The 26,833-nt window shown below is 44.8% G+C and overlaps 1 protein-coding gene across 21 annotated transcripts in view; it reads left to right on the forward strand.

Moving 5' to 3' along the window:
* PTPRF (protein tyrosine phosphatase receptor type F) overlaps window positions 1–26,833 on the forward strand; it is a 560,345-nt gene that overhangs the window by 260,954 nt on the left and 272,558 nt on the right. For all 21 annotated transcript variants that reach the window (XM_065555287.1, XM_065555291.1, XM_065555298.1 and 18 more), the window contains one exon: window positions 25,741–25,886. In XM_065555287.1, the coding sequence (XP_065411359.1) occupies window positions 25,741–25,886 (146 nt within the window). The remainder of the gene's footprint in view (window positions 1–25,740; window positions 25,887–26,833) is intronic.

The raw sequence follows: 26,833 nt of genomic DNA on the forward strand, positions 1-26,833 counted from the left end.
GGGTGGGGTCTGCAGGTCAGCGTGCGGCGTGGAGATCCCCCCGGTCCCTCTGCCGCTTAGGAACTGCAGGGCCATGCCTATGGGAGCCAGGGAGGCCCCCCCTGAGGTAATGCCCCTCCCGCCCACACACACTCTCCAACCCCCAGCACCAGCGGCTGCAGAAGTCACAGAGGTCACGGGAAGTCACGGAATCTGTGAACTCTGGGACAGACTCGCAGCCTTAGTTATAAGTCATAAATCTAGTGTCTCTATTCAGTCCATGATTTTTAGGTCTAACAAAGTTATGAATTTAAGCTCCCAGGTTCATTTCAGGAAGGTTTTGTGCAGGTTCCCTTTGAGGAAGAGGACTGAGAGGTCAGATATGGAGAGATTGCTTTGTGAAAAGTGTTTGCCCACAGTGTTACAATGTTTTTATTTTTTTATCATTTTTTGGTATGAGTTCAGAGTGTAGTGATTCTCATTTCAGTCACATAGTTGTTACTGGAACACTAGTGTACTGAATGAAGTACACCACATATTGTGATAGGCCTGGATCTTGAAAAGTGTGTTGTGTGCAGTGTTGATCATTCTAGCAGTGGAGAAATGTCTACAGGTTTTGCATTTGTTGTTCTGGCAGGCCTGGTGCTACTTTGAGTTGATGTGTCCTGGTCCGTGAGGAGCTTGCTTCCTATAATGTGCTTGGTGAGGTTGGGGGGTTATTTGAAGGCCGGAAGAGGAGGATTCAGGAAATATTTCTTTCAGGACATGCTCCCAACGATTATAGGTTGTAATTGTTTGATAATACCCTGTATTTGTTCCAGTGCAGGATGGTAGATGACGGCTAGGCGGGTGTGGTTGGAGAGAGTTTTATTTCTGTATTGAAGCAGGTTATCTTGGGGTATTTGGGTGGCCTATTCTATGATGCAATCTACTTTTCTGGGGGAGTGTCCTTGTTTGGTGAAGGCGGTTTTAAGCGTGTTAAGGTGTATATCATGGACTTTCTCCTTGGAGCATACTCTGATATCTGAATGCTTGGTTGTAGATAACAGATTTCTTGGTGTGCTTGGGGTAGTTACATGATCTGTGGCGGTAAACGTGGTGATCTGGGGGTTTCTTGTATATAGTTGTCTTTAGGGTTCCATTGTTGAAGCTGATCAAGGTGTTCAGGAAATTGATGCTAGTATGGGAGTGTTCTAGAGAGAGTTTAATGGATGGGTGATGCTCGTGGAAGTTGTGGTGGCTTTCTATGAGGGAGTTTAGGTCGTCTGTCCGGAGGATGAAAATATCATCGGTGTATCTCAGATATATCGTTGGTTTTGTGGTACGTTTGTCCAGGAATTAAGTATCAGAGGGGTAGCCGTGTTAGTCTGAATCTGTAAAAAGCAACAGAGGGTCCTGTGGCACCCTTAAGACTAACAGAAGTATTGGGAGCATAAGCTTTCGTGGGTAAGAACCTCACTTCTTCAGATGCAAGTCATGGAAATCTCCAGAGGCAGGTATAAATCAGTATGGAGATAACGAGGTTAGTTCAATCAGGGAGGGTGAGGTGCTCTGCTAGCAGTTGAGGTGTGAACACCAAGGGAGGAGAAACTGCTTCTGTAGTTGGATAGCCATTCACAGTCTTTGTTTAATCCTGATCTGATGGTGTCAAATTTGCAAATGAACTGGAGCTCAACAGTTTCTCTCTGGAGTCTGGTCCTGAAGTGTTTTTGCTGTAAGATGGCTACCTTTACATCTGCTATTGTGTGGCCAGGGAGGTTGAAGTGTTCTCCTACAGGTTTTTGTATATTGCCATTCCTGATATCTGACTTGTGTCCATTTATCCTCTTGTGTAGTGACTGTCCAGTTTGGCCAATGTACATAGCAGAGGGGCATTGCTGGCACATGATGGCATATATAATAACATTGGTGGACGTGCAGGTGAATGAGTCGGTAATGTTGTAGCTGATCTGGTTAGGTCCTGTGATGGTATTGCTGGTGTAGATGTTCAACAACACTGCCCACAGAAGTAGGGGTGCTGGTGGTGCTGCCGCACCCCCGGGCTTGACGTGATTTCCAGTTTGGTTCAGAGGCTCTCATCACCCCCACTATACAAATTGTTCCAGCACCCCTGCCTTCAGGGAGACTGTCTGTTATCTTATAAATCTTGGAGCAGGCAGCAATATCGTCATTGTGAGGGACAATGGTGTATAGAGAGGTGACATCAGTGGTGGCAAGGATGGTGTTTTGAGGGAAGTTTTTGATGATGCAGAGTTTCTTGAGGAAGTCAGTAGTATCGTTTGGGCGGTGAGTGGTTTGAGGATGGTTCTGTGGGTCCCGATATTCCTTCAGTATGTGTGCTGCGGCCAGATATGAGGGGTCTGCCTGAGTTCCCTTGTTTATGTGTTTTGGGAAGCATGTAGAAGGTCCCTGACATGGGTTCACAGGGGATGAGGTGGTAGAGTTTCTCTCGGAGCTGTTTGGGGAAGGATTTGATGATATCCTTAAACTCCCAGGTAAATTGTGGTGTGGGGTTTTCTGAGTTCTGTATACTAGGTGGCGACAGAGTTGTCAATTGGCCTCGTTAATATAATCATCATAGTTGAGCACTAGGAGGGCATCCCCTCTGTCTCCTGGTTTGATATCTAATCCAGATAGTATTTAACAAACACCCCCCAAATACCTGTATCAATAAGAGTTCCTCAGTGTGCATAATGGGCACCTGAACTACCCTGCCTGTGCTTGAATTAAGATTGTAAGCTTCTGAAAACAAGGATTGTGTCCTTTTTATTTTGTACTCTGCTCAGTATATGAAGAGTAATCACAAAATAATAGTGGTAATCTTGAGGAAATTCCACACTCCAGATATGGAAGGGTTAAGCTAATGCTGTTTTAAGAAAGGATGATAAATGCTTTAGAATTAAGATCCTAGGTAAAGAATTGAGTTCGTACTGAACATTTAAATATGTGGATTTAAAACTGTATTGTAAATACCAGGAAGCCATAACACGATTTCTTGTATTAAAGATTAATTTTTTCCTCTAGCAAAATAATCTCTTCTGTACATCAAAATTTTTACCTGCATAGTTTGCAGGTTTTAGCAGTGTGATGCTATGAATTCGTAAGTTGTTCCTATAGTTTTGTTGTGTGAAGCTGCAGCTGTCAAGCACACTGAATAATTGGGATTGCTCCTTAACTATGCAATAGTGTGTCCATGTCAGCAGGTAGATTCTGCAAGGAGGGGCACAGCATTCTTTGCAGTTCAATAAACAAGGACTTGCAACATGCCGTGACTTGCAGGCACCAGTCTGCTTTGCCTAACGTGTGCTTTCTGCAGCTGTCGTCATGCTCCCACTCTCTTGTGGACTGTTACCCTTCAAAAATGCTCAGAGCAGATACTAAAGATGTATACGTTAAAAGAACATTTTGCAATAGGATGGTTCTTATTCTTTGGTACTTCCATATACATACAGTGCACAGAATATGAGGCTTCCTGACCAGGTTAGAATGCAGGAACCCTGAGATCCTTGTTTTTTCCTTTTTCCCCACAAGATTTTGGATTCATTATGGATAGGGTGACCAGATGTCCTGATTTTATAGGGACAGTCCTAATTTTTGGGTCTTTTTCTTATATAGGCTCCTATTCGCTTCCACCCCCGTCCCGATTTTTCACATTTGCTGTCTAGTCACCCTAATTATGGAGCACAGCAGTTACAACTGGGGCCATAGTCAAATGTTTCTGCAATTTTGAAGTGAACCGGTCAAGGAGTTCTTGTATGGTGATCTAGAGAGAGGTCTTGAATGTTGTTCCAAAAGTCTGCTGATGTTTTTCTGCCACTTTGTGGAGGAAAAAAGAAATAAACCCATTGTTACCCTGCCTGAGATCTAGTGCCCTCTCCTTGATGTAGATATCAGAGCATAACCTGATAGTTAGGGAAGCTTGTCTGTGCGGGGGGAAAAAGATCATTCTTTTCCAGGCGATTGTCCACATGGATTCCACTTCTGCCTACATGTTCCTCATGCATGTGTGATTGGATTCTTTTGGCCAATAGTATCTTAGGAGGATGCAGAAGGTGAGAGATGCTCATCTTAAATTTTTTACTGGAGCTCTTTATGAGAACCACCTCAGAATTGTAGACAAACGGGTCTACCTGTTGTGAACAGGCTTCTTCCATAGTGCTCCTCGGAGCTGGACCTCTACTCCAAGAAGAACCAAAACCTTCATCAACTGAGACCAGCAGAGCAGCTACCACCAGTTCCTCTTCCAATCTCCATTCCAATCTCCCCCTCCCCTCCCCTACACATCAGAGCTGTGTGCGTGGAGCTCAGGACTGGAATAGCAGGGCAATTTATTAAAAATCACCACAATTGGTCAGGATTTGGGCTTAGATCTTCCAAAAGGAAAGATGGTCTTGTGGTAAAGGCACTGGCCTGGGGCTCAGGAGAGATCTGGTTTCCGTTCTTGCTTTGCTGCAGACTTCGTGTATGAACATAAGCAAGTCAGTCTCTATGCCTCAGTTTCCTCTCTGTAAAGTGGGGACAGTAGCTCTGCCCTGACTCACAGGGATGTGTCAGGAGAAATACATTAATACATTACTGATGAAGAGAACAGGTCACTGATTCAGAGCGATCTGGATCTCTTGGTAAATTGGGCACAAGAAGACAATATGCATTTTAATACGGCTAAATGTAAATGTTCACATCTAGGAACAAAGAATGTCGGCCATACTTACAGAATGGGGGTCTTTATCCCGGGAAGCAGTGACTCTGAAAAAGATTTGGAGATTGTGGTGGATAATAAGCTGAACATGAGCTCCCAGTGTGAGGCTGTGGCCAAAAGAACTAATGGGATCTTGGGATGCATAAACAGGAAAATCTTGAGTAGGAGCCAGAGAGGTTATTTTTCTTCTGTATCTGAGACTGGTGCATCCACATCTGGAATGCTGTGTCCAGTTCTGGTGTCCACAATTCAAGAAGGATGTTGATAAATTAGGGAGGGTTCAGATAAGAGCCACGAGAATGATTAAAGGATTCGAAAACCTGCCTTCTATTGATTGAGTTCTGAGTCTATCTATTTAGCTTAACAAAGAAGTTACGGGGTCACTTGTTTACAGTCTAGAAGTATCTACACGGGGAACAAATGTTTAATAGTGGGCTCGTTAATGTAGCAGAGAAAGGTTTAGTATGATCCAATGGACGGAAGTTGAAGATAGACAAATTCAGATTGAAAATAAGGCAGACATTTTTGACAGTGAGTGTAATTAACCATTGGAACAATTTACCAAGGGTCAAGGTGGATTCTCCATAACTGAAAATGTTTAACTCAAGATTGGATATTTTTCTGAAAACTCTGCTCTAGGAATTATTTTGGGGCAGTTCTCTGACCTGTGTTATACCAGAGGTCAGACTAGATATTCACAATGGTCTGTTCTGGCCTTGGAATGTATGAATTAAAGAGTATAAGACACCCAGATGCTGCAGTGATTGGGGTCTAGAGGTACCTATGGTTGAGTGCTTAAAAAGGTGGTTACAGCTGTAGAGGTATTACCTGTAGAGGTGCATTCGCCACTTTCAGTATAAGTTATATCATTTGAACTAGAAATGCTTCTAAAACTAGAATTAACTTTTAAAATGTGCTCGCTGAAGGTAGAAAGAGTGATTTAAACTTGAATATTTTAGTAATTAATTTTCCAACTCTCCAGTTAAAGATTTTTGACCCAAACACAAAAAAAGACATGAGATTATCAAAAGCATTATACCTTATAGTTGCCATGTTGTAGCGTTCTTGGGTCTGTATTTGAGAACAGCAGCCTTTATGCACTAACTGTCTGAGTGAGCTCCACTACCCTCCTGCCCGGGAGGAGTCCATTAACAGTGTGCTTGGTTGCAAGCCAGCCCATCAGTGTCTAATGGAATTACGTGCAATGTAGATATACTCAAAAACCACAGTGGGCAAATAACCGACATGGATGCCTGTAAATATAGTGTGGGCATCACTAATATTGTTGTGTGTAATTTATTTCATGAAGCTCACTTATTCATAGGTGAAGCACCAAATCAGCAAAACAGAAGTGGATGGTAATGTTGTTGTTAATGATTGCAGCAGTCTGAAAGATGAATCCTGCCTGCTGCTGCAGGGTGGCCTTTGACTTCACAGTGCACTGGATGAGGATGTCTCACAACTGGAATCTTAAATACGTTCTCCTTAAATATGGGTTGATGCTACTATGTGAATACAAGAATTTTTAAAACTGTCCCTGGTGTATAGGCTGCATTTCACTAGTTAATGGGGCTTAGAGTCCCTCCATCCTCCAATACGTAAAAGTTGGGTGGTCTCATAATGAGACATGCATAACACAAAAGGAAAAGCTGGGACGTTTGAAATAATGTGGGACTGAAGTCTGTAATGTTGTATTTTCTCTAACCTTAAAATCCTGCACCAGCCTGTGTCATCAATAATAAATAGCAGGAGAATGTCTGTCTGACGTAAATTTGAATCTAAAATGATGAGTGGTCCAGTGAGTGAATGCCAGCACATTACAAATCATTTTGTGGGCCATCATTTTAAACTGGAAGTGTTGGGAGCTTAGGAAGCCATTTCCTTGCTGTAAATAAGGCTTGTTTCCCCAGTTTAAATTTGTGTTTTGTTACCTTAGGATCATTTTTAAAAAGACTGAGAAAATGCATGTTGAAATACTATTATGCCAGCTGAAGTGTATATGTTTGTACATTAACTGTACGTCATCCTGACATGGTCACAAAATGCATGTCCCCTCTGAGACCTCTGGCTGGTAAGCAGACATGCTCCACAGTCACAGTGAAAATGGAGACTTGGACGTGCGCTTGGAGTTATAAAGCGCAAGTGAAGGTGTTTTTAAACCGTTTCAAATGCCCCATGTCATTTTCTCTTTGACAAGCTCCAGGGTTCTCCTGGTGTTCAGTTATTGCAGGGGTGGGCAAGCTATGACCCACGGGATGGATCCAGCCCATCGGGGCTTTGGATCCGGCCCGCGGCATTGCCACCCCTGTGGCCCAGCAGGCCTTGTGCCGCTCCCAGAAACGGCCGACAGACACCACGTCCCTGCAGCCCCTGGGGGAGGGGGGATTAATGGGTTCCGCGCACTGCCCTTGCCCGTGGGTACTTCCCCCAAAGCTCCCATTGGCCGGGAACGGGGAACTGCGGCCAATGGGAGCTTCGGGGGAGGTATCCACAGGCCAGGGCAGCGCCCGGAACCCTCTGCCCCCACTCCTCCAGAGGCCGCAGGGACATGGTGCTGCCGCTTCCGGGAGCGGCACAGGGCCAGGGCAGGCAGGGAGCCTGCCCTGGCCCCAGTGCGCGCCGCTGCCACCCCAGGGCTGCTCCAGGTAAGCGGCACCGGGCCGGAGCCCGAAACTAGTGTGTATGTGTATTGACTTGAATTAGATCAGGAAGGTTCCCATCTCTTTGTCTCAACTTTTCACCACATGGAAAATCAGATTCAAATTCTAGTTTAGGTCTGTAATGCAGTGTACTGGGTTGTGAGCGCGGCTCCCAGCTCTGGTGCACTGTCTACACTGGTGCTTTACAGCGCTGAAACTTGCTGCGCTCAGGAGGGTGTTTTTTCACACCCCTAAGCGAGAAAGTTGCAGCGCTGTAAATTGCCAGTGTAGACAAGCCCTAAGTAATGAGTTGGCTAGTGGCTGGCTATTCCCAGATAGACAGTGGTCCAAAAAACAAACCTACCACAGAGTTGGTACCTGCTGTTGTAGTTTTTGGATTCTCTTCAGTAGCAGGAGAATGCTGCATAGCAGGGCAGAGCATCACCATCAGAGCTGTGTGTGTGGAGCTCAGGACTGGAATAGCAGGGCAACCTGGCATGCCAAAGTTGAGCTATTAGTGGGTTAATTTCATGATCATCTGAATCACACCTCCCCATTTACAATTTTGAAAAACATTTTTTAATTGGAAATATGTCTAGTCAAATATTGGTTAGACATCTGGGTTAGTCAATATTAATCTATAGGTGACATCACTTCCATGGATCATGACTTTTGGACATGCTCTGAGATGCAAACTTTGACAATGATAGTACCTGGCCAGATGCACACATGGCTTGCTGACCATACTCTAAGGGGCTGAGATGGTTTCTGTGAAAGAGGAGATGACTTCTTATTTTTTTCTACTGGCTGTCAAACCTAGAGCAAGCTTTTCTTTCAACTGGGGTTTTCCATGTTGATGTAAAGGCTGTTTTAATTTCATCCTCTCCAGACTTCTAAAACGTTTGCTGAAGTGGATGATATTGACTTAACATCGGGATGTAAATTGTACGGGAATCCTTCTCCCACCCTCCCAGACCTAGGCTGATTTGGACCTTCTGTGTTTGGGACTGGGATGCTTATTCCTTGACTGGTAGGCTGTACTCCTAGCTCAGTTCTTGCGCTAGGTTAGAAAGCATTAGCTCAAACGCCTCCTACTTGATAGCGCTTAAGTGCAGTCTTTTGACCTTACCACCTCAGTGATGTCTGCTTCAGTTGTTACCATGCCTAGATGTGTTCATGTAGTGATACAGATATTGTTAGAGGAGTTGGAAAAAAAAACCTCTTGACATTGAAGAAGGGCCTTTCTTGGACAGGTTCAGTCCCTTCGGGCATAGGTGTTGGAAGTAGGGGTGCTGGTGGTGCTGCCGCACCCCCAGGCTTGACGTGGTTTCCAGTTTGGTTCAGAGGCTCTCAGCACCCCCACTATACAAATTGTTCCAGCACCCCTGCCTTCAGGGAGACTGTCATGGAGTGTGTGCTTGGCATCATTATCCTCTTCAGTGCCAGCATCACTACCACCCAGTGGGCTATCTTGATTATCACTTCAAAAGTTTTTTTCTCTTACTTAATTGGCCTCTCAGAGTTGGTAAGACAACTCCCACCTGTTCATGCTCTCTGTATGTGTGTATATATATATCTCCTCAATATATGTTTCACTCTATGTGCATCCGAAGAAGTGGGCTGTAGTCCACGAAAGCTTATGCTCAAATAAATGTGTTAGTCTCTAAGGTGCCACAAGTACTCCTGTTCTTTTTGCGGATACAGACTAACACGGCTGCTACTCTGAAATGAAGATTAGGATTCACCAGTCAGAAGCACGTGAGGATAATTTACTGGGCTCCTCAATGCTCCCTTCGCTCCTAAAAACCTATAAATCCATGAAACATACAGTTGAGGAAATGGCCATTCTTCAGTATCTCTAAGAACTCTGAGGACTCTCTCTGCTGCAGGAAAGTTCTTAAAGTTCTTTGAAACCCCCCTTTCTTGAGGCAAAATCCAAGCGTGTCTGTGTGTGAGTGAGTGAGAGTGTAAGAGAATTTTTGTGAGGTGCCTAACCACATTCTGAAACTTTACACTGTAGTAACTATTTAAATGTATGTACATGATTTTTTGTTTGTCTGCAGGCACGGTTTGTGGACTCTGAATGTGAAAGTAGTTTCTACAAATAGGGAGAAATGACTTGTATAATGGGAATGCCAGAGTGCATTCATCATTAAGCAGGATGCTTTCTGCCTCACCAGGTAGATGAGGCAAAGGTCCAATTCACTGCTAGGGGAAGGACAGAACAATATAATTAAAATGAAATGCAGTTTCCCTAGCAAAAGGCCTTTTTAGGAGTCAGGGAATTTGTTCACTATTCTATGATTGCTTACAATGGATTTTAATGGAGTTGGGAGTCAGAGTAAAGGTCCTATATTTACAAAATAAGGCTACATTCACGTTTTAATTCTTAAAACCAGGAAAAACCTGAGCCTGGCAAGGCCCTTTGAACTACTGATTCAAGAACTAGCTGCTTGCAAAGAGGGATTAAAACCTTTTAATCCCTTTGTGCAAAAGAATATTGTGTTTAATGTGGCAGGCATGCTCACTAAATTAATTTTCAAGCACGAGATTCTAGTCCTGCTTGTTCTTGCTCTGCCTTTGTTTCCTAGCTCTGCATACGCTAGGGGCCCTTTGCACTTTTCAGTACAAAGTAAAACTTTGAAGTTTTGAAGAAAGTTGCAAATAATAAACTGTAGATTAGGAGAAAAATCACAAAAGTGACTAGGAGCAGCCACAGCTGTGCAGACTGCCTGAGGCAATGCTGTAATTACTGAGTTGCTAATGCCCAGCAACCAGTACTGCTAATCTCCTGCCCATTGTATGCAATCTATGAAGATAGAAAAGGCTATATTTAGACATAAGGTAAATTTATTTAGGTAAACAGTTGAAAGCTCTCAAAAGAATGTTGTGTAAATAATAATAAATAGGAAGCAACCTCCTAATCCTATCCCGAGTCCAAATGGGTTTATAAACACAGAGGCTGAAGCGTTTATTAGCCAAGGGGATGTATATTACTAAGCTAACAGGAAGTGCCCCCAAGCTGTAATTGAAGTTTTGGGTCAGTTTTCAAATTTTAAGCAAAAATAAAACTGGAAAGCTGTAGCCTGGGTTGTGGAGGTGCTGTGAGGTGCATGGTTTGGAAATTGCAAACTGTTCGTTGCTTCTTCATGCCACCTTCTCCTTTTCTTCCTCCCCTTACCTCTTATTTTGTGCACATGCACATCCTTTCACGTCTCCCCAGAATACAGTTCATATTCGATTGTGCTTCAAGACTGACTCCAGTTGGGCAGTCCCGGACTCTTCCAGTGTAGCTAGCAATGGGAACATAAAGATCAGGTTTTTTTCTGGGTGCAAGAGCCTCGCTGTGATTGAAGGAGCTCAAAGGGAAGTTGGGGGGGAGGGGAAGTGAAGATTTTTTTTTCAGTTTCTATAACAGTCTTTCTTTTTAAAAATGTCACCATTGAGCAGTTTGAGCCCCATTTTCTTATCTTTTGTAATCCTTCTGCCCGGGTTCAGTATCTAGGGGTTCCGTTTCAATAACACAATGCAAAACCGTTTTGAGCCTCCACCCAGTGACCAGGGACAATTACATACCACCCCCCCGGGGCATGAGCTGCTCCACCAGCCGTCCCATGAGCTGATCCGCCATATATCTTCAGGGCCCCCCACTACTTAACACAGCACTCAGTGATTTCAGCTCTTTAGTGAATTCAGCTTGTAGTAGGGGGAGCCCCAGTGCTAGTGCACCATTGGCCCAAGGTGAATTCAGCTCAGCAGCCTGTAACTAGACTCCTAATAGAATCAAGATTAGCTCTGATATTCTACAGTAGGGAGAGAGAGAGAGAGAAGGAGGTGTAATTGGTGCCTCAGGCCCTCAAAAGGGGCCCATGCCATCAGGTACAAACATCTGTCCCCAACCTCTCTCTATTCACTGGGAATTGGAACCCATGTCCCTTGTCTAGCGAGTGCTACTTAGTTGATGGCGAGTCCCTCCATCATAAAATGCCAAGTACAGTTCTACTGCTCTTGATTCACATAATCAGGGTAACAACACTTTATTCTTCCTGCCCCAATAACAGAGAAACTGGGGAATCCCACAGCAGTCAAAGTGACCATTTGGGCTGCCGTGGGCTCAGGCTAGGCGGGGTGGGTGTGCCTATGCAAACAAGATCAGCCTCTGAAGTTCTTTTCCCCAACTCGCCATAATTCACCACCAGATGTCAGGGTAGAGCTCATCCTGACTCTGCTTACACTTTTGACATGATTTCAGAGTAGAGAAAGCGCCATGTTCACGGTAGGTAGTTGTTGAGGAGTATCCACACAGTGAATGTGCACCTTCCCACCCACAACTCCCCAGAGTGCATGGAATTGCATAGGAGAGAAACTGCAGTTTCATCAGCCTTGCAAAATTGTGATGACAGATTACCACCCTTCCCATTACATCTGCTCATCCACTCTTGTCAGGCTGAGGCGGATCAGACTGAACCTCCCCCCCTCCCCCCGGAAATTTTACCTGCCCATCAAAATTATCATTAGCCCCAGGTGAATAGGCAAGTGGAGTTTTTCAAAGTTGCTGACTAAGCCCTGGTCTATACCTAAAACTTAGGTTGTGACCAAGCTAAGTTGCTGACAAGTGTGAAAAAATTCAATGCCCTGAGAGACATATATAACTTTAGTACCCTCATGGCCACAACGGAGTCTGCTCTGCAGGCAGCTCCATCAAGAGAAGGCACACACAGGAACGCAGTAGGGAAAGTCCCTTTCACCCCGGGGGTACCTGTTCAAAACTCCCAGAGTGAACGAATGAACTCTCTCTCTCTGGAAGAATACAATGAATAAAGGAAAGAGAAATATTTATTCACAGAGGGATGAAAGGAGAAAATCAATAGGGCGAAAAATAGGGACAGCAGTAACACAGGGTTGTATTCAACTCAAGGCTCCACAGGCCCAGTGGTAGCACAGACTGAAAGGGCAGACACTGAGCAATCATAGGACTGGAAGGGACCTCTAATACAGCCCAGAATGAGGTTTGCTTTTTTTGCAACAGTGTTACACCATTGACTCATATTTAGCTTGTGATCCACTATGACCCCCAGATCCCTTTCCACAGTTCTTCCTAGGCAGTCATTGCCCATTTTGTATGTGTGCAACTGATTGTTCCTTCCTAAGTGGAGTACTTTGCATTTGTCCTTATTGAATTTCATCCTATTTACGTCAGACCATTTCTCCAGTTTGTCCAGATCATTTTGAATGTTAATCCTATCCTCCAAAGCACTTGAACCCCTCCCAGCTTGGTATCGTCCACAGACTTTTCAAGTGTACTCTCTATGCCATTTATAAGTGTACTCTTTATAAGTGTACTCTCTATGCCATGTATCTGCACACAGAGTTCAGGAGTCCTGGGCAGAGTTCCAATTCAGCGATGAGTCTTGGGTGCTCCTGGTTGTCTTTGGCACCAGTAAACTTTCCCCAACAAACCCCTCTGGTGCCCTCTTCTGCCGCTCTCTGAAAAGCCACACAGAGCAACCACCTCCCCACTTAACTAGCTAACAGGCTCCCTCCTTATTCCCAATGCAACGTCACAAGCCCCAGTACTCGCGACCCCATATAGCTCTGGGCAGCAGTGATACTGGGTCCTACTCTGGTTTGTCCTCCTTGGGAGATTTTTCACTGGCACAGTGGTCCTCCTGGCGCCTGTCCTGGGATGTCCCCGATCTGTCCTTCCCAGGCTTCATGCAAGTTCTTGGCTCTTTCACTCTGTGCCGGTCTGCTTGCTGCAGCCCTTGTGTCTGGAGCTCCAGACACACACGCACTGTCGCTCTCCTGTCCCCATCCCCTCTGCTTCTCCTCCCCCCACAGCACTTCCCCCAGGACCAATCAGCTTTTCCCTGCTCAGGAATAAATATTTAAAGGGGCCATGTTCTCTAAACCCCAGAGGGGTTACACATAGTTAAACCGACCTAAGCCCTGGTATACACACCACTAGGTCAACGAAGAAGAATCCTTCTGTCAACCTACCTACCATGTCTCTACTACAGCGAGAGAAAAACCCCTTCCATTGCTGTAGCTGTGTCACTGTAGTGTAGCCCTACAGCGGGACTGGCATTCCGTGCTCCCGCAGGACCTGCTGCCATAATAGCAGGAGTGGGCAAAATGTACTTTGTTGCGAGCAGGATTGGGTGGACAAAAAAACCAGACAGTGGGAATTTGTGGGAAAACACTTAATCTCTCCTCAGTTTACCACATAAAAATTGTGTCTGAATTCCATTTATATATATGAAAATATATTAACCGACCATAGTTGTTTTTTGTTTTGTTTTAGCAGCATGGGGGCATCTCTCTCCCATGCGGGATTTGCAGGATCTAAGGTTTTTGAGGGTGAGAATGAGATAAAAATGCAAGAAACAATACTGGAGAAGGTGGGAGCAGGAATAATTATTTATTCCGTCATCAATGTACCGTGATGGTTTTCATACAAATAAACAAGGACAGGTGGCTAATCAGAAATGGATTTATGCCAGTAGTATTATATTGATGCTTTAATAAAAGAGGGAATTTTTTAAATAGTCATTGTAGGTGCTTTCTTTTAAAGGAGAATTACTGTTTCTGTCAGATTTTATATCATAGTGGACTCTCTATCACTGACCATTTTTAAATTAAGATTGGATGTTTTTTGAAAATATATGCTCAGAATTATTTTGGGACGTTCTATGGCCTGTTATACAGGAAGTCAGACTAGATGATCACAGTGTTCCCTTCTGGCTTTTGAATCTATGAACCTTTAAACCATATATCAAATCAGTACAAAATCAAATCACTTCAAGGAATGCCAGTGAAAGTTTCAACGTTTCTGTGCCACTGGGTGCCTGTGAGCTCTTAGAGGCAGCCATGCTTCTGTGAAAGGGCCCCATATTGGGTAAGTGGAGCTGTGGAAGGAGAACGGGTAGAAAGTAGCCTCATCATTTTGGTGAGAGTGGAGACAGTGATTACAGAAGAGTGTGGGTCTGAGGCATTTGTGTACCAGTAAAACGACATTTACGCTAATAGTGGGCATGTCCCCTCTCTCTGACTGAAGTGTGTTATACATAAACAAACATAAGCACTCTTGCCATTGAAATCAACACTTATATGTAGTGTAGTTGTAGCGGTGTCGGTCCCAGGATAGTAGAGAGACAAGGTGGGTGAGGTAATCTCTTTTATTGGACCAAATTCTGCTGATGAGAGACAAGCTTTCGAGCCGCACTGAGCTGGTTCTTAGTTCATCATGTTTTCTGTCAGTCCTGTGACAGACCCAGACCGGTGGGGTATAGGAGTCTGGTAGAGGGCAAATATTCTGGTCACTGGATGAGTAGTTTTCTGTTCCCTGAGTGACCAGAGCAGGGGCTGCTCTAGAGTAATCAGGAACCTGCTAGAACCAGTTAAGGCAGGCAGGCTAATTAGGACACATGGAGCCAATTAAGAAGAAGCTGCTAGAATCAATTAAGGCAGGCTAATCAGGGCACCTGGGTTTTAAAAGGAGCTCACTTCAGTTTGTGGTGTGAGTGTGAGGAGCCGGGAGCAAGAGGCGCAAGGAGCTGAGAGTGAGAGGGTGAGGGGTGTGCTGCTGGAGGACTGAGGAGCACAAGTGTTATCAGACACCAGGAGGAAGGTGTTGGGAGGAGGCCATGGGGAAGTAGCCGAGGGAGTTGTAGCTGTCATGCAGCTGTTACAGGAGGCACTATAGACAGCTGCAGTCCACAGGGCCCTGGGCTGGAACCCGGAGTAGAGTTTCCCCAAAACCTCCCAATTCACCTGGACTGTGGGTTCTTCCAGAGGGGAAGGTCTCTGGGCTGTTCCCCAACCCACATGGCGAATCTCTGAGGCAAGAAAATCTGCCAATAAGCGCAGGACCCACCAAGATAGAGGAGGAACTTTGTCACAGTTCATAGACAAAACAGCAGCCTCCACCGACTGACCAAGTGTTACTATTTTTCATTGAACAGTGTTGATTTTTTGTTGTTAAATAAACGGGTGCAGGATTGTATGATTCTGAAAATTTTAAAAAACATTGAAGATTTGCTTGAGCATGTTAAAGGTCTGGTACTGAAATGAATTCTTTATCAGTTATTCACTTCACTTTATGTGTATTTGTGTAAATATCGACACTTGGGAACTTAGAAAAAGCAGGAGAAATGCCAGGTAAAGAAAAAAGCATCTTATTTTGAGACATTGATTGCAGATTTGATTACCGTGGACAAATGCCGTTCAAATTGGAAAAAACACGGTCATTAAAATTGAACTGAAATACCAGAACAGTTTATACTAGCTATTGGGCATGTTGTAGACATGAAAGCCTAAGTCACATTAAGACTACAATTAGACTAGTGTAATACAGAGCTAGCTTTAGGTAACCTTTTATGCTTCAATACAAACTGAGTACTGTAGCACACTTTGGTTACCATGTTGTGAAAATGGGGTGTGTGTAGATTACAAAAGAATGGGCCATCACCGTTCAGTTAAAAAAGGAATGAACACCCCCCCACACACACACAAGTGTCTTCATCAAAGCCAAATAAACTTTCTACAGAGCACATAGAAAATGAACTAACAGCACGATCACTGATACCAGCTGATATCAGTAACCCATTATCATAAGAACATAAGAATGGCTATACTGGGTCAGACCAAAAGTCCATCTAGCTCAGAATCCTGTCTTCTGACAGTGGCCAATGCCAGGTGCCCCAGAGGGAATGAACAGAACAGGTAATCATCAAGTGATCCATCCCATCACCCATTCCCAGCTTCTGGCAAACAGAGGCTAGGGACACCATCCCTGTCCATCCTGGCAAATAATCACAGACAAATAATTGCAAACGGTTAGTATATCAGCTATATTAAAAGGACTTAGCAGGATCTTTCATACTTTAAAATTACAAATTAATTGAGATCACAACCTTTGAATCAAAAGACATTCAGTCAGATAGTATTCCAACTATGACGACTCAAAATATCCAACTTACAATAATGGTCACAAAGGGGGATAAATGTGCTAATTGAGGAATCATGGTTCAACAGTGGAATAAATCTGGGAGGACCAATCCTTCATACATATTTATGTGAAAGGTGATACAGGATGAAAATTGTGGTATTCTTTTTTCGTGTGTAGTACGCACAGCCTCTGTTCATTGCCATTCTAGGACCAACCATGCACAGAGTAAAGCTGTTGTCTGCCTAAGGTACTTGTGTGGTCCCCATTTCTGTGGTATCTGAGCACCACCTCATCCCTTAAGGTATTTGTCCTTTCAGCACTCCTGTGAGGAAAGGAAGTATGAGTTACAGATAGGGACGTGCAGCATAGTGACTTGGAGTCTGTGGCAGAGTAGGGAATTGAACCTGGGTCTTCTAAATCCCAGGCTATAGGGCTAACCACTTGACCATCCTTCCTGTCTCATTCAGTCTCCCCATTGACTTAATGCAAGCTATTCACATTGGTAATGCTACCCAATGCATACATTTTTGCAGATTGGAGGGGGTTATTTAATCTCATCCATTACATATTTTTTCTCAAAAAGAGTGTAAATTATAATCTCAGTTTAATCCAAGTGGTGACAACCTTCATATAAAATGCCAGCTCCCTCTGTGTGAAGTCTGTTGATTGTGGCTGGTCCTCTGTTTTGTTTAGAAACATGGTCAGTCTCCATAACCTGTAGAATTATGATAGAATGATTTTCTCTTTTTTACCAGGTGAATGAATATTCAGCCATCTAATTACAGAGCTGTGTTTAATAATTCATTTTTTTCATAGACCTTGGTGGTCTCCCCGACTTAAAACAATCCCTGAGAATGGAAGGAATGGTATGATTCTCAGAATACATTAACTTTTTTTTTGTTATAAACTTTGATTCAGATACAAAATGTTGAAAAGCATCAGGATTTGATTTGCATCTAAAAAGGTATAAAAAGGAAACTTCTAGCTATGTTTGTTTTGAAATAAATCCATAGGATAAATATTAGCCTGTTCCAGCAAGTCTATAAATCTATTTGTATAGGCATGTCTCAAGCGAGAGCTCCTTGTCATACCCTGGACATTACAAAGTTAGTAGGAAGAGAGTGTTCCTTATATAACCAGTGCAGAGTAAACCTGTAACCAGGATCTGCATCTGGGGGGTATGCACATGCCTCAGCACCCAATGTGAAGGCTGATTGACCAGATGAGTCAGGTGACCAAGGGTAACAACTAACAGCTCAATGGTAGTGTTTCCTATAAGAGAGAGCCTGCTCAGTCAAATGGGAGATGCCGGGGGTCAGGGAACGGACCTGTGAGAGGGGCTCTGTGCACAAGTCAGGGGAAGGTTGGGTAGGAGATACCCTCAGAGAGCAGGGGTTGAATCCTTCACAGAGGGCGGCTGTAGGAAAGACCCAGAGCATGTCCTAGGTTTCAGGCAGGTACTTATAGAGTCTACAGAAGATGCGTTGAGTTGAGGTGACATTCATAACTTTGTTAGACACTAAAAATTATAGCGTGAATAGAGACACTGGTTTTATGGCTTATTACAGCAATCTGTAACCCACAAATCTCCTCCTCACCATGACTGGAGGAGTGTTAATGGGCCCCTTCACCTTGAATGGTCCATAGAAATGTGTTAACAACTTATGCTAAACAATCTGTTCTACCTTGTATTTAGCTGTGATACTCTGAGTATGTTTCCCAGACCTGAAGAAGAGCTTTGTGTAAGCTCAAAAGCTTGTGTCTCTCACCAACAGAAGTTGGTCCAATAAAAGATATCACCTCACCCACCTTGTCTCTCTAGTATCCTGGGACCAACATGGCTACAACATTGCATAGACTGAACTGTTTCAGGTTTCAGAGTGGTAGCCGTGTTAGTCTGTATCCGCAAAACCAACGAGGAGTCTCTAAGGTGCCACAAGGGCTCCTCGTTGGTTGAACTGTTTCAGTAAATAAAGAAACCGCTGAAGAGAGGGAGGGTGTGTGTGTGTGTGGCTGGTGAGTAGGCCTCCTGACTCACAAAGTTTGTTGTACATGATGTCCAGGTCCCATGAACAGCACAGGACAATAGTGTATTTATAGTCCCACTTCATAGCTAATGAATTGCGTCTCGGGAAGGCTGTGCTGCTAATTCTTCAATGTGCCGGAATGAATCTCCCTCCTGCCTCCCTGCCAGTGTCTGTAGGAGTCCTTCCTCAGCCCCATTGCACCTTATAAGATCCACAGGGACAGTTGGCTAATGTACATTTCAAACTCCATTAGGTAGTGCTCATGTACACCTGGCTTTCTCCAGCATCATTCTCATAGATCTCTTCAAGTTTGAGGAAGAGATCCTTTCTCCTGGGCACCTGAGCACCCTTCCTGAGCCCTTAAAGTCTGCCAGAGTCCACCTGACTGCTCCTGGGTGTCCCTACTGATTTGTACCAAAATAGTGGTGTAGACTCTTCTGTGACTAGGAAACTAAATTAGCCCTCTTTGACAGCAAATCCTTCCTTGGCTGTGTACGTTACAAGCTTTAGCCAAAAATCTGAGTATGCTCAGTGAGTAACTATCCAACACTATTAACTGTGAAATAAAAATCCCTTTGGAACGGAAGAGAGTGCTGCGTTCAGAGAGGGCTATCAGCATGCAGAGTGTCACCCTTCCGCTTTACCTGGAGCACAGCCTTTTTTTTTTTTTTTTTAATGTTGCAATGTTTCTTTATAGTGAGAAAAGTGTCATTTTCACTCTTCGTACTCACATGCTGAACTGTTTCCCCTTCAATTTTCTGGAATAATTCACTTTTAGGCAAAGCCCTAGCATGGAAAATGTAATAAAGTTGTAAGTAAATAGAAATAGTTAAGTAGCATTAACTGTAGCAGTTGCTGCCATTCCCACTATAGACGAGAAAACGTTATTTGGGTGAAGAGTGGAATAAGAGTTGCTTTAAGGGTGTGGGTTGAGCACCTTCTGGAGATCTGTCACTTTGAATAATGAGCCCATAGAGGGAAACAGATACTCTTCTAGAGATCTTCAGTGTTGCACTGGTGGTGAGTGAGGTCAGGCTGTGATGGGCATTCAGCCATCCTATACCACTCCCTTCAGTCACTTAGAACATTCCCAGAAGTTTCTCTCTCAGGCTGAAATTTCGCAAGCTTGGTCTCATTCCAAAGCTAAATCTTTCTGAGAACGTTTGAGTAAAATCTGTTTAACTATTCCTGGACCCTGAGCATGAAAGTGCATATTGTTCCCTTGAAAAAATATTTTATTTTTCACATTTGCAATTTGTCCGCCCCCTATCCGCCTCCTCCCACTTTCCACTTCCTGGTCTGCCCCCCTCAGAACTCCCAACCCATCCAACCCCCTCTCCCCCCCGCTCCTTGTCCCCTGTTGGCCCCCTCCCAGGACCCCACCCTCTATCCAATCCCCCCACTCCCTGTCCCGTGACTGCCCCAACCCTTATTCACACCTCTCACCCCCGACAGGCCCCCCGGGACTCCCACGTCTATCCAACCCCTCCTGTTCCCTTGCCCCATCCAACCGCCCCCTGCTCCCTGTCCCCTTCCTGCCCCATATCCAACCCCCCTGTCCCGGCCCCCTTACCATGCCACTCAGAGCAGAATGTCTGGCAGCGGCGCCTCCCGGTCAGAGCCTGACATACTGCCGCGCTGCCTGCATGAGCACGCAGCCCCGCCACCCAGAGCGCTGCCCGCCCTGCGGCGTTGCTGTGGGGAGGGGGTCAGCGGGGGGGAGCGGGGGCTAGCTGCCTGGCCAGGAGCTCAGGGGCCGGGCAGGATGGTCCTGTGGGCTGGATGTGGCCCATGGCCCGTAGTTTTCCCACCCCTGCCATAGGGACTAGTCACTTTGCCCAATTTAAAGTGGGGGAGGGAAGAATTGTGTGTGATTAAAAAAAATTGCATGTTGAGTATTTGCAGTATACAGTTTTCTTGCTGTGTCTCCAGTGGCTACCCGGAGAGAGAGACATTGAAAACAGGATTAACAAACAGGTTAAATGGATTGCTCAGGCCTTTCCCTGGTCCATCCCTGCTTCTTGTCCCTCTCCCCTTAACATATTTTAGTGGTTGAACTCTAATCTGCTTACTCTGGAAAGAAGTCAGTCAGACACCTTTTACTCAGTGATACCGTGACTGAGGACCTGTGGACTATGACCTTTTCGTTAATTGTCACTAAGACTATGCTATTTTCATGGAGGTTGCGAATGTCATGGAATCTGTGACTTCCAGCCACCTCCATGATTTCAACCTGCAGCGGCCCGGACCGCCGAGCAGGCCCCCGCAGCTGCCTAGCTGCTGTGAGCGGTGTGGGGACCCCTGCAGCTGAGTTCCCCATTTTGTCATTGATATTTTTAGCAAAAGTCAGGGACAGGTTACGGGCTTCCGTGAATTTTTCTTTATTGTCCATGACCTGTCCCCGACTTTTGCTAAAAATATCTGTGACAAAATCTTAGCCTTAATCGTCACTGACATAAGTTTCAAGAGTTGTTGACATACCCCTAATCCCTGGATGTGGTCAGAAGGCCAGGACACAAGATCTGAGTCTTGGTGGTTTGTAGTGTGACATGCCCCGGGGTACAACCTGGACTGTGGAATTGCTCTGCCCCCTTAACTCGCTAGCTCAGGGTGTCTCTCTCACTGTAACTCTCTTGTTTACATCTCTCCTGCTAGTGAATGGCCCAGATGGTCGCTTAACACCTGGCTGGATGTTGGTCACTCCTTTGTTGACACTGAAGAGTTAGTCTGTGGGCGTTTCCTAGACTCACAACATGGTTCAGTATCAAACAGAGCAAAATTTCTTAACTTCATATACAGTGATGATGCACACGTTTTGACAGGATAATGATACTCAACAAATTATAACTTTTCAAATGACACCTCACAAGGCATACTTTGTACAAAGCATGTCCTACCCATAAGCAAGTGGTGAATATGGGGGTACGGGTGTTATTTGGAGGTATAGTGGTCACACATATCCCTATCCCTATATGTGGTCAGGTGGCCAGGACATGAAATCTGAGTCTTTGTTGTTTGTATAATCTTAACTCAGAATTTCCTGGCTTCCAAACTTCAGGGGTTTTTTCTTCTTCTTTAGGACACTCAGAATTAATTAATTATGTTTTTTATTGTCTCAAAATGTGTTGTGTGGAATTTGTTTTATATACAGATATACCTTTGTAACCAATACACTCCCTGTGCATTTAGGTGGTTGCCAGAAAGTGGTGTTGCTTAATGAAATGTGTAGGGAATGAGAGAGTCATTCCAATGGTGTAAATGCAAGCTGAACAAGGCTATGAATTTTCCAGGTTTTATTCCTGTGCAAGTCCAATTTCCCCTTGTTCCTTTTTTAAAAATTTTATTTTGTGTGTTTAAAAAAATCAATAAGTTCTCAGCATGCACAGTCTGGGGAACAGGTATATAATGCGATATATGTTTGAACTGTGTTCTTCAAGGACAGAAGTTTTGGATTCTGTTGTATTTGTCATTTAATAAATTTACACTAGTTTACTAGCATCACAAAGTAAATAACAACATCAAAAGAACAAATCAACTGCAGAAATTCAATACAAGACAAATCAGCTCAACACCCGGCATTTCAAACCAGTCAATCACACCACAATCAACATGAACAGTAAATCAGTATTTCACTGGGGGAGATGGTAGAGGGGAATAAATACAAATATATATGAATATAAATTAAGTAGAAGTAGATGTGATTACAGATAAGTAAACATGTGGAATCAATGTAAGTCAGGCAACCACAACTAATAATTACTTGTCTTTAGTGTCAGGACTCTGCGTCTCTGCTGCAGACACGACAAGGAGCCATAAAATTTCAGTGTCTTAGGTGTCTACACTAGAAGCGCTACAGTGGCGCACAGACACAGCATCTGGTGAAGACGCTATGTGCCAACGGGAGAGAGCTCTCCTGTTGGCATAATAAAACCACCGCCTCTCCCGCCAACATAGCGCTATCCGCATCGGCCAGCCGGTCAGTGTAACTTATATCACTTGTGGGTGCGCCACAAAAGTTATACTGACATTACCTGTAGTGTAGACAAGCCCTTAGAAATCATTCTCTGGAAGCCTAACCCTGTCTCGTTTCTGCTCATTTCTATGGTTGGGTCAGGTTTGTCTTGCTTTTTTCAGTTCACGTGTTTTTTGGGGAAAGGACCGTGTATACCTGTAGGCCCTGTTCCTCTTTGTGACTTTTGGATGCTGCTGCAGAACAAACGAACAATAATAATGGTGGGCCACACTTGCTCCTTAGTCAGTAAGCCCTCATCTCCTGTGAGGTGCGTTTTTGATCCATGAATATGTAACAGCTTGTTTCCTGTATGGTTGGGCCAATCAGCTCTCTGCCACTGGGTTGAATAGCACAAGTTTCAAGTTCATAGAATCATAGAATAGAATCACAGAATACCAGGGTTGGAAGGGACCTCAGGATGTATCTAGTCCCACCCCCTGCTCAAAGCAGGACCAATCCCCAACTAAATCATCCCAACCAGGGCTTCGTCAAGCTGGGCCTTAAAAACCTCTAAGGATGGAGATTCCACCACCTCCCTAGGGAACCCATTCCAGTGCTTCACCACCCTCCTAGTGAAATAGTGTTTCCTAATATCCAACCTAGACCTCCCCCACTGCAACTTGAGACCATTTTGTTCCTTGTTCTGTCGTCTGCCACCACTGAGAACAGCCAAGCTCCATCCTCTTTGGAACCCCCCTTCAGGTAGTTGAAGGCTGCTATCAAATCCCCCCTCACTCTTCTCTTCTCTTCTGCAGACTAAATAACCCCAGTTCCCTCAGCCTCTCCTCATAAGTCATGTGCCCCAGCTCCCTAATCATTTTTGTTGCCCTCCGCTGGACTGTCTCCAATTTGTCCACATCCCTTCTGTAGTGGGGGGACCAAAACTGGACACAATATTCCTCACCAGTGTCGAATAGAGGGGAATAATCACTTCTCTCGATCTGCTGGCCATGCTCCTACTAATGCAGCCCAATACGCCGTTGGCCTTCTTGGCAGCAAGGGCACACTGCTGACTCATATCCAGCTTCTCATCCACTGTAATCCCCAGGTCCTCTTCTGTGTATGAGTGTATGTTGCCAGACTTGAAAGGCTCCCCCACTGCACTAGGCTCTGTTGTTTGCTGTCATCTACGAACTTCGTAGTTCACATTTCAACAGCCTCTAGTTACCACTGTTGTACAGTGTCGTTGTAATGATATCCGTCCCAGGCTATGAGAGAGAAAAGGTGGGTGAGGTAATATCTTTTATTGGACCAACTTCTGTTGGTGAGAGAGCCATCTCTCACCAACAGAAATTGGTCCAATAAAAGATATTACCTCACCCACCTTGTGTCTCTAGTTACAGTGGTTGGGCATCTCTCTCCCTTTGGCATTGATGGTTCCACTGACTGCGTGGCGAGATGAGTCACCTCTCCTCTGACGCTTGTTTTACTCCATTTGATTCCCCAGGCCTCTGCAGATCCCTTTTACAGATTCTTTACGAGATTGCTGATTCAGGTACCTGGGTAATCCAGGTGTCTGGTGAGGAGATGACTGCATGTTTCTGAATCAGGCTAGAATATGGCCTCGTCTCATGCTCGCAAAGGCTTTGCCATCGTCCTTGCTAATGGCATTGGCCTATTGAAAAATATTGTATATCCTTTCCTTCTAGATCCAGGGCAGTTCCCCGACCCATGGTAATCAGGTATTACCTGAGTGCACAGTAGTTACTGACAAGCAAGTTGTGTTGATCCCAAGCAAATAAAGGGGAGTAGCACATTGTGTTGCATATAGAATGTGGGTGGCATTGCCCTTGGCCTGCTGCTGCTTCTCTAGGCCCTTGGCGGGGGGAAGCAGAGAACAGGCTTTGGTCCTCTGTGACTTTGTCTAGACTAGCATTAGAAGTTGTGTAGTTAGATGGTGCTCGCTGGTTTGAGCTGACTCGCACTCTGCTCAAGCCAGGGCGGGTTGTTTCCATGTGCTAACTGGTTGATCTTAAGTCTAGGGAGAGACTAGGATTTAACGTGACCAGTTAGCACATGGTAAAATAGAAAGAGAATTTTGGGTTTAGGTGGGGATAGGGTCTCAGTTTTCAACCCAGCCAATGAAAAAATTCTCTTCAGATGTTCTGGCACTGGGGGGGGGGGGGAAGAGGGAATGGGTTTGTGTATTAAAATTTGACTAATTCTTAACAATAAGTATATGGAGCCAGTGCAGTACTCAGGTTAGACGTGCTGTGACTGTTTCAGCCAGCCCTTCACAAATTATTCGGCAGGTCGCTCAACGGAAGACTTCTCCTACAACGCCAGAAGAGCCCCCCGGATTTTTCTGTTGTTTGTTAGCAGGGAAGGAGAAGGCAGGGAGATGGTTTTTCCCTTCTTTTTGCACAGCTACTGAGCTTCACAGGAGGAAGGTTCCCTCCTCTTCCTCATCCCCCCCCCCCCCCCCCCCCCCCCCCCCCAAGCTGCTCCTGAGCTCTGCAGGAGAGTGGTTCCCTCCCTAACCACCTGTGATTTTTTTAACTCAAGTGGTGATAGGAATCATCATGGGCTGGTTTTAACTGTGTGTGTCTGTGAGTTGGTGAGTGGGAGAGAGGTTTTATTGTTTTATAGAAATGACAGCATGTGTGCCTCACACTCCTAACCAGGCAAAGCATATAACGCTTGCCAAAATACCTACCTGACCAAGAGCTGCAGTATTCTGTGGGACTGAATCTGTCTAAGAAAAATATGAACACTATGTTCAAATCAAATCACTAATTATATCGAGCTGGAGCAGAGTCATATACGCTCGGAAAACAAGGCCATATTTCACGAAAGGTCTTCTATTGATCACTAAATTTCTACGTTTTTGGAGTCGCTCAGGCCTGAATGTCCCTTTGGTTTCTCTGCTCACTCCCAGTTTTAGTTAAGTCTTTTACCGGTCACATGCCAGGCTGGACAGATGTAGGGATCCTTGGATCTTTAGGTCGATCGGAACCTATGTTTGAATTAAAGACTCAATTGTGCATTGATTTTGACTAGATTCTGAAAGTTCTCAGGTGCAGCATGCGCTCAGTAAACCTCAACGTCTCAGCTGTTCTGTAATTTCCAGTGACATGATCACATTATTCACCTGCAAAATTTTATATTTACAAAATGAACAGGTTTTAAATTAGAGCAGAAAAACCTGTCCCAGTGTCATCTGCCTGAGTCAGTGTGAGTGGGAGTCTGCATTGCCTTCATTTCCATGCAACCAGATGAACTATTTTATTTAAGAAAAAAATGTTTCTGAGCTGAAACCGTGCTTATGCTGCAGTCTACACTGAATTGGTATGAGTAAAGTCATTAAAATTGGGTTTTAAAGTAGTGACACTGGTGGTCCTATAACTTGGGATAACATGGTACCCAGTTTCTTTACTGATGTATCCCTTGGTTATCTGAGGTGGCTCACCGCTGATGGTGTGGTTTTCTTCCAGGCAAGCCAAGCTTTATGAAAGCTCCCGAAGATCAGATTGGGATTTCTGGAGGAGTGGCCTCGTTTGTGTGCCAGGCAACAGGAGAGCCCAAGCCTCGCATCACATGGATGAAGAAGGGGAAGAAGGTCAGCTCCCAGCGTTTTGAGGTAACTACAGAGATCTGGAACCAAATCTATTCCTTGCAGATCTTAGCTTCACAGTAACCAGTGTCAGAGCCTGAGTTTCTGTCAGTTGCTATAGGAGAAGAGGCTGAGAACTGCTGCAAGGGAAAATTTCCCTTCCTTCAGTGAGCCCTGCCTTAGGTCAGACATTGCCATGGGGAGCCAGAATTTGACTAAACATACCGAATGCCTGTTCTGGTCTAGCCTCAGTTACCCCAGAACCAGTAGCAGCCACTAACTAAGAAGTCAGAGCTAGGTCATAACAAACAGTAGATTTATGTAGGATTTTTGTGTGTTCGAGTGGGGGAGGGGAGCGGGCATGGAAGCCTGCTTAGCCTTTCAGCACCAAGCAGACCGAAATGGGGTGCCCAAGCTCTAGCAGGAAGCTTTCCGGACAGCACTGCTGCCATCTCTGGGTCTGATTTAGATTAGAATAGGAATAGGGGGGAGAGGCCAAAGGCAGAATCTGAATTTTCTTTAGAGTAACAGGGATGGGGCAAACAGGGCTTCCCACCCTACATTGTGTTAAGATTTTTAATGGGAAAAGCAATTTGAGTTCCTCTCCCCACCTCTCCTCCTATCTTCCCTTTGGGTCATGCCCTTTTTCCCCCTCCACTCTTGGGAATCTAACCCTTCCTCTGTGTTTCCATCTCTTTGATGGTTTTGCTTTTCTTATTGGAGCAGCCTCCTCTGACCCATCTGCCACTTCCTGGCACCTGAAGTGGGTTTTCTTGTGTCCGTTTTCTACCTTGGGCACAGGAGACTTCTCACCAGTGACTTTTCTCACCCTACTTATCTTTCACCTTCTGCCTGTTTCTCTTGTTTCCTGCCACTTCTTTCATCTCCAGTGGTTTCTGCTGACCACTCCTGTCAGTTTTTTCTTCTTTATCCTTTGGATGTGTAGCATTAAGAGTTTTTCACGGGACACAGCA

This window comes from Chrysemys picta, chromosome 8 (assembly GCF_011386835.1).
Source record: "Chrysemys picta bellii isolate R12L10 chromosome 8, ASM1138683v2, whole genome shotgun sequence".
NCBI classification, from domain to species: domain Eukaryota; kingdom Metazoa; phylum Chordata; order Testudines; family Emydidae; genus Chrysemys; species Chrysemys picta.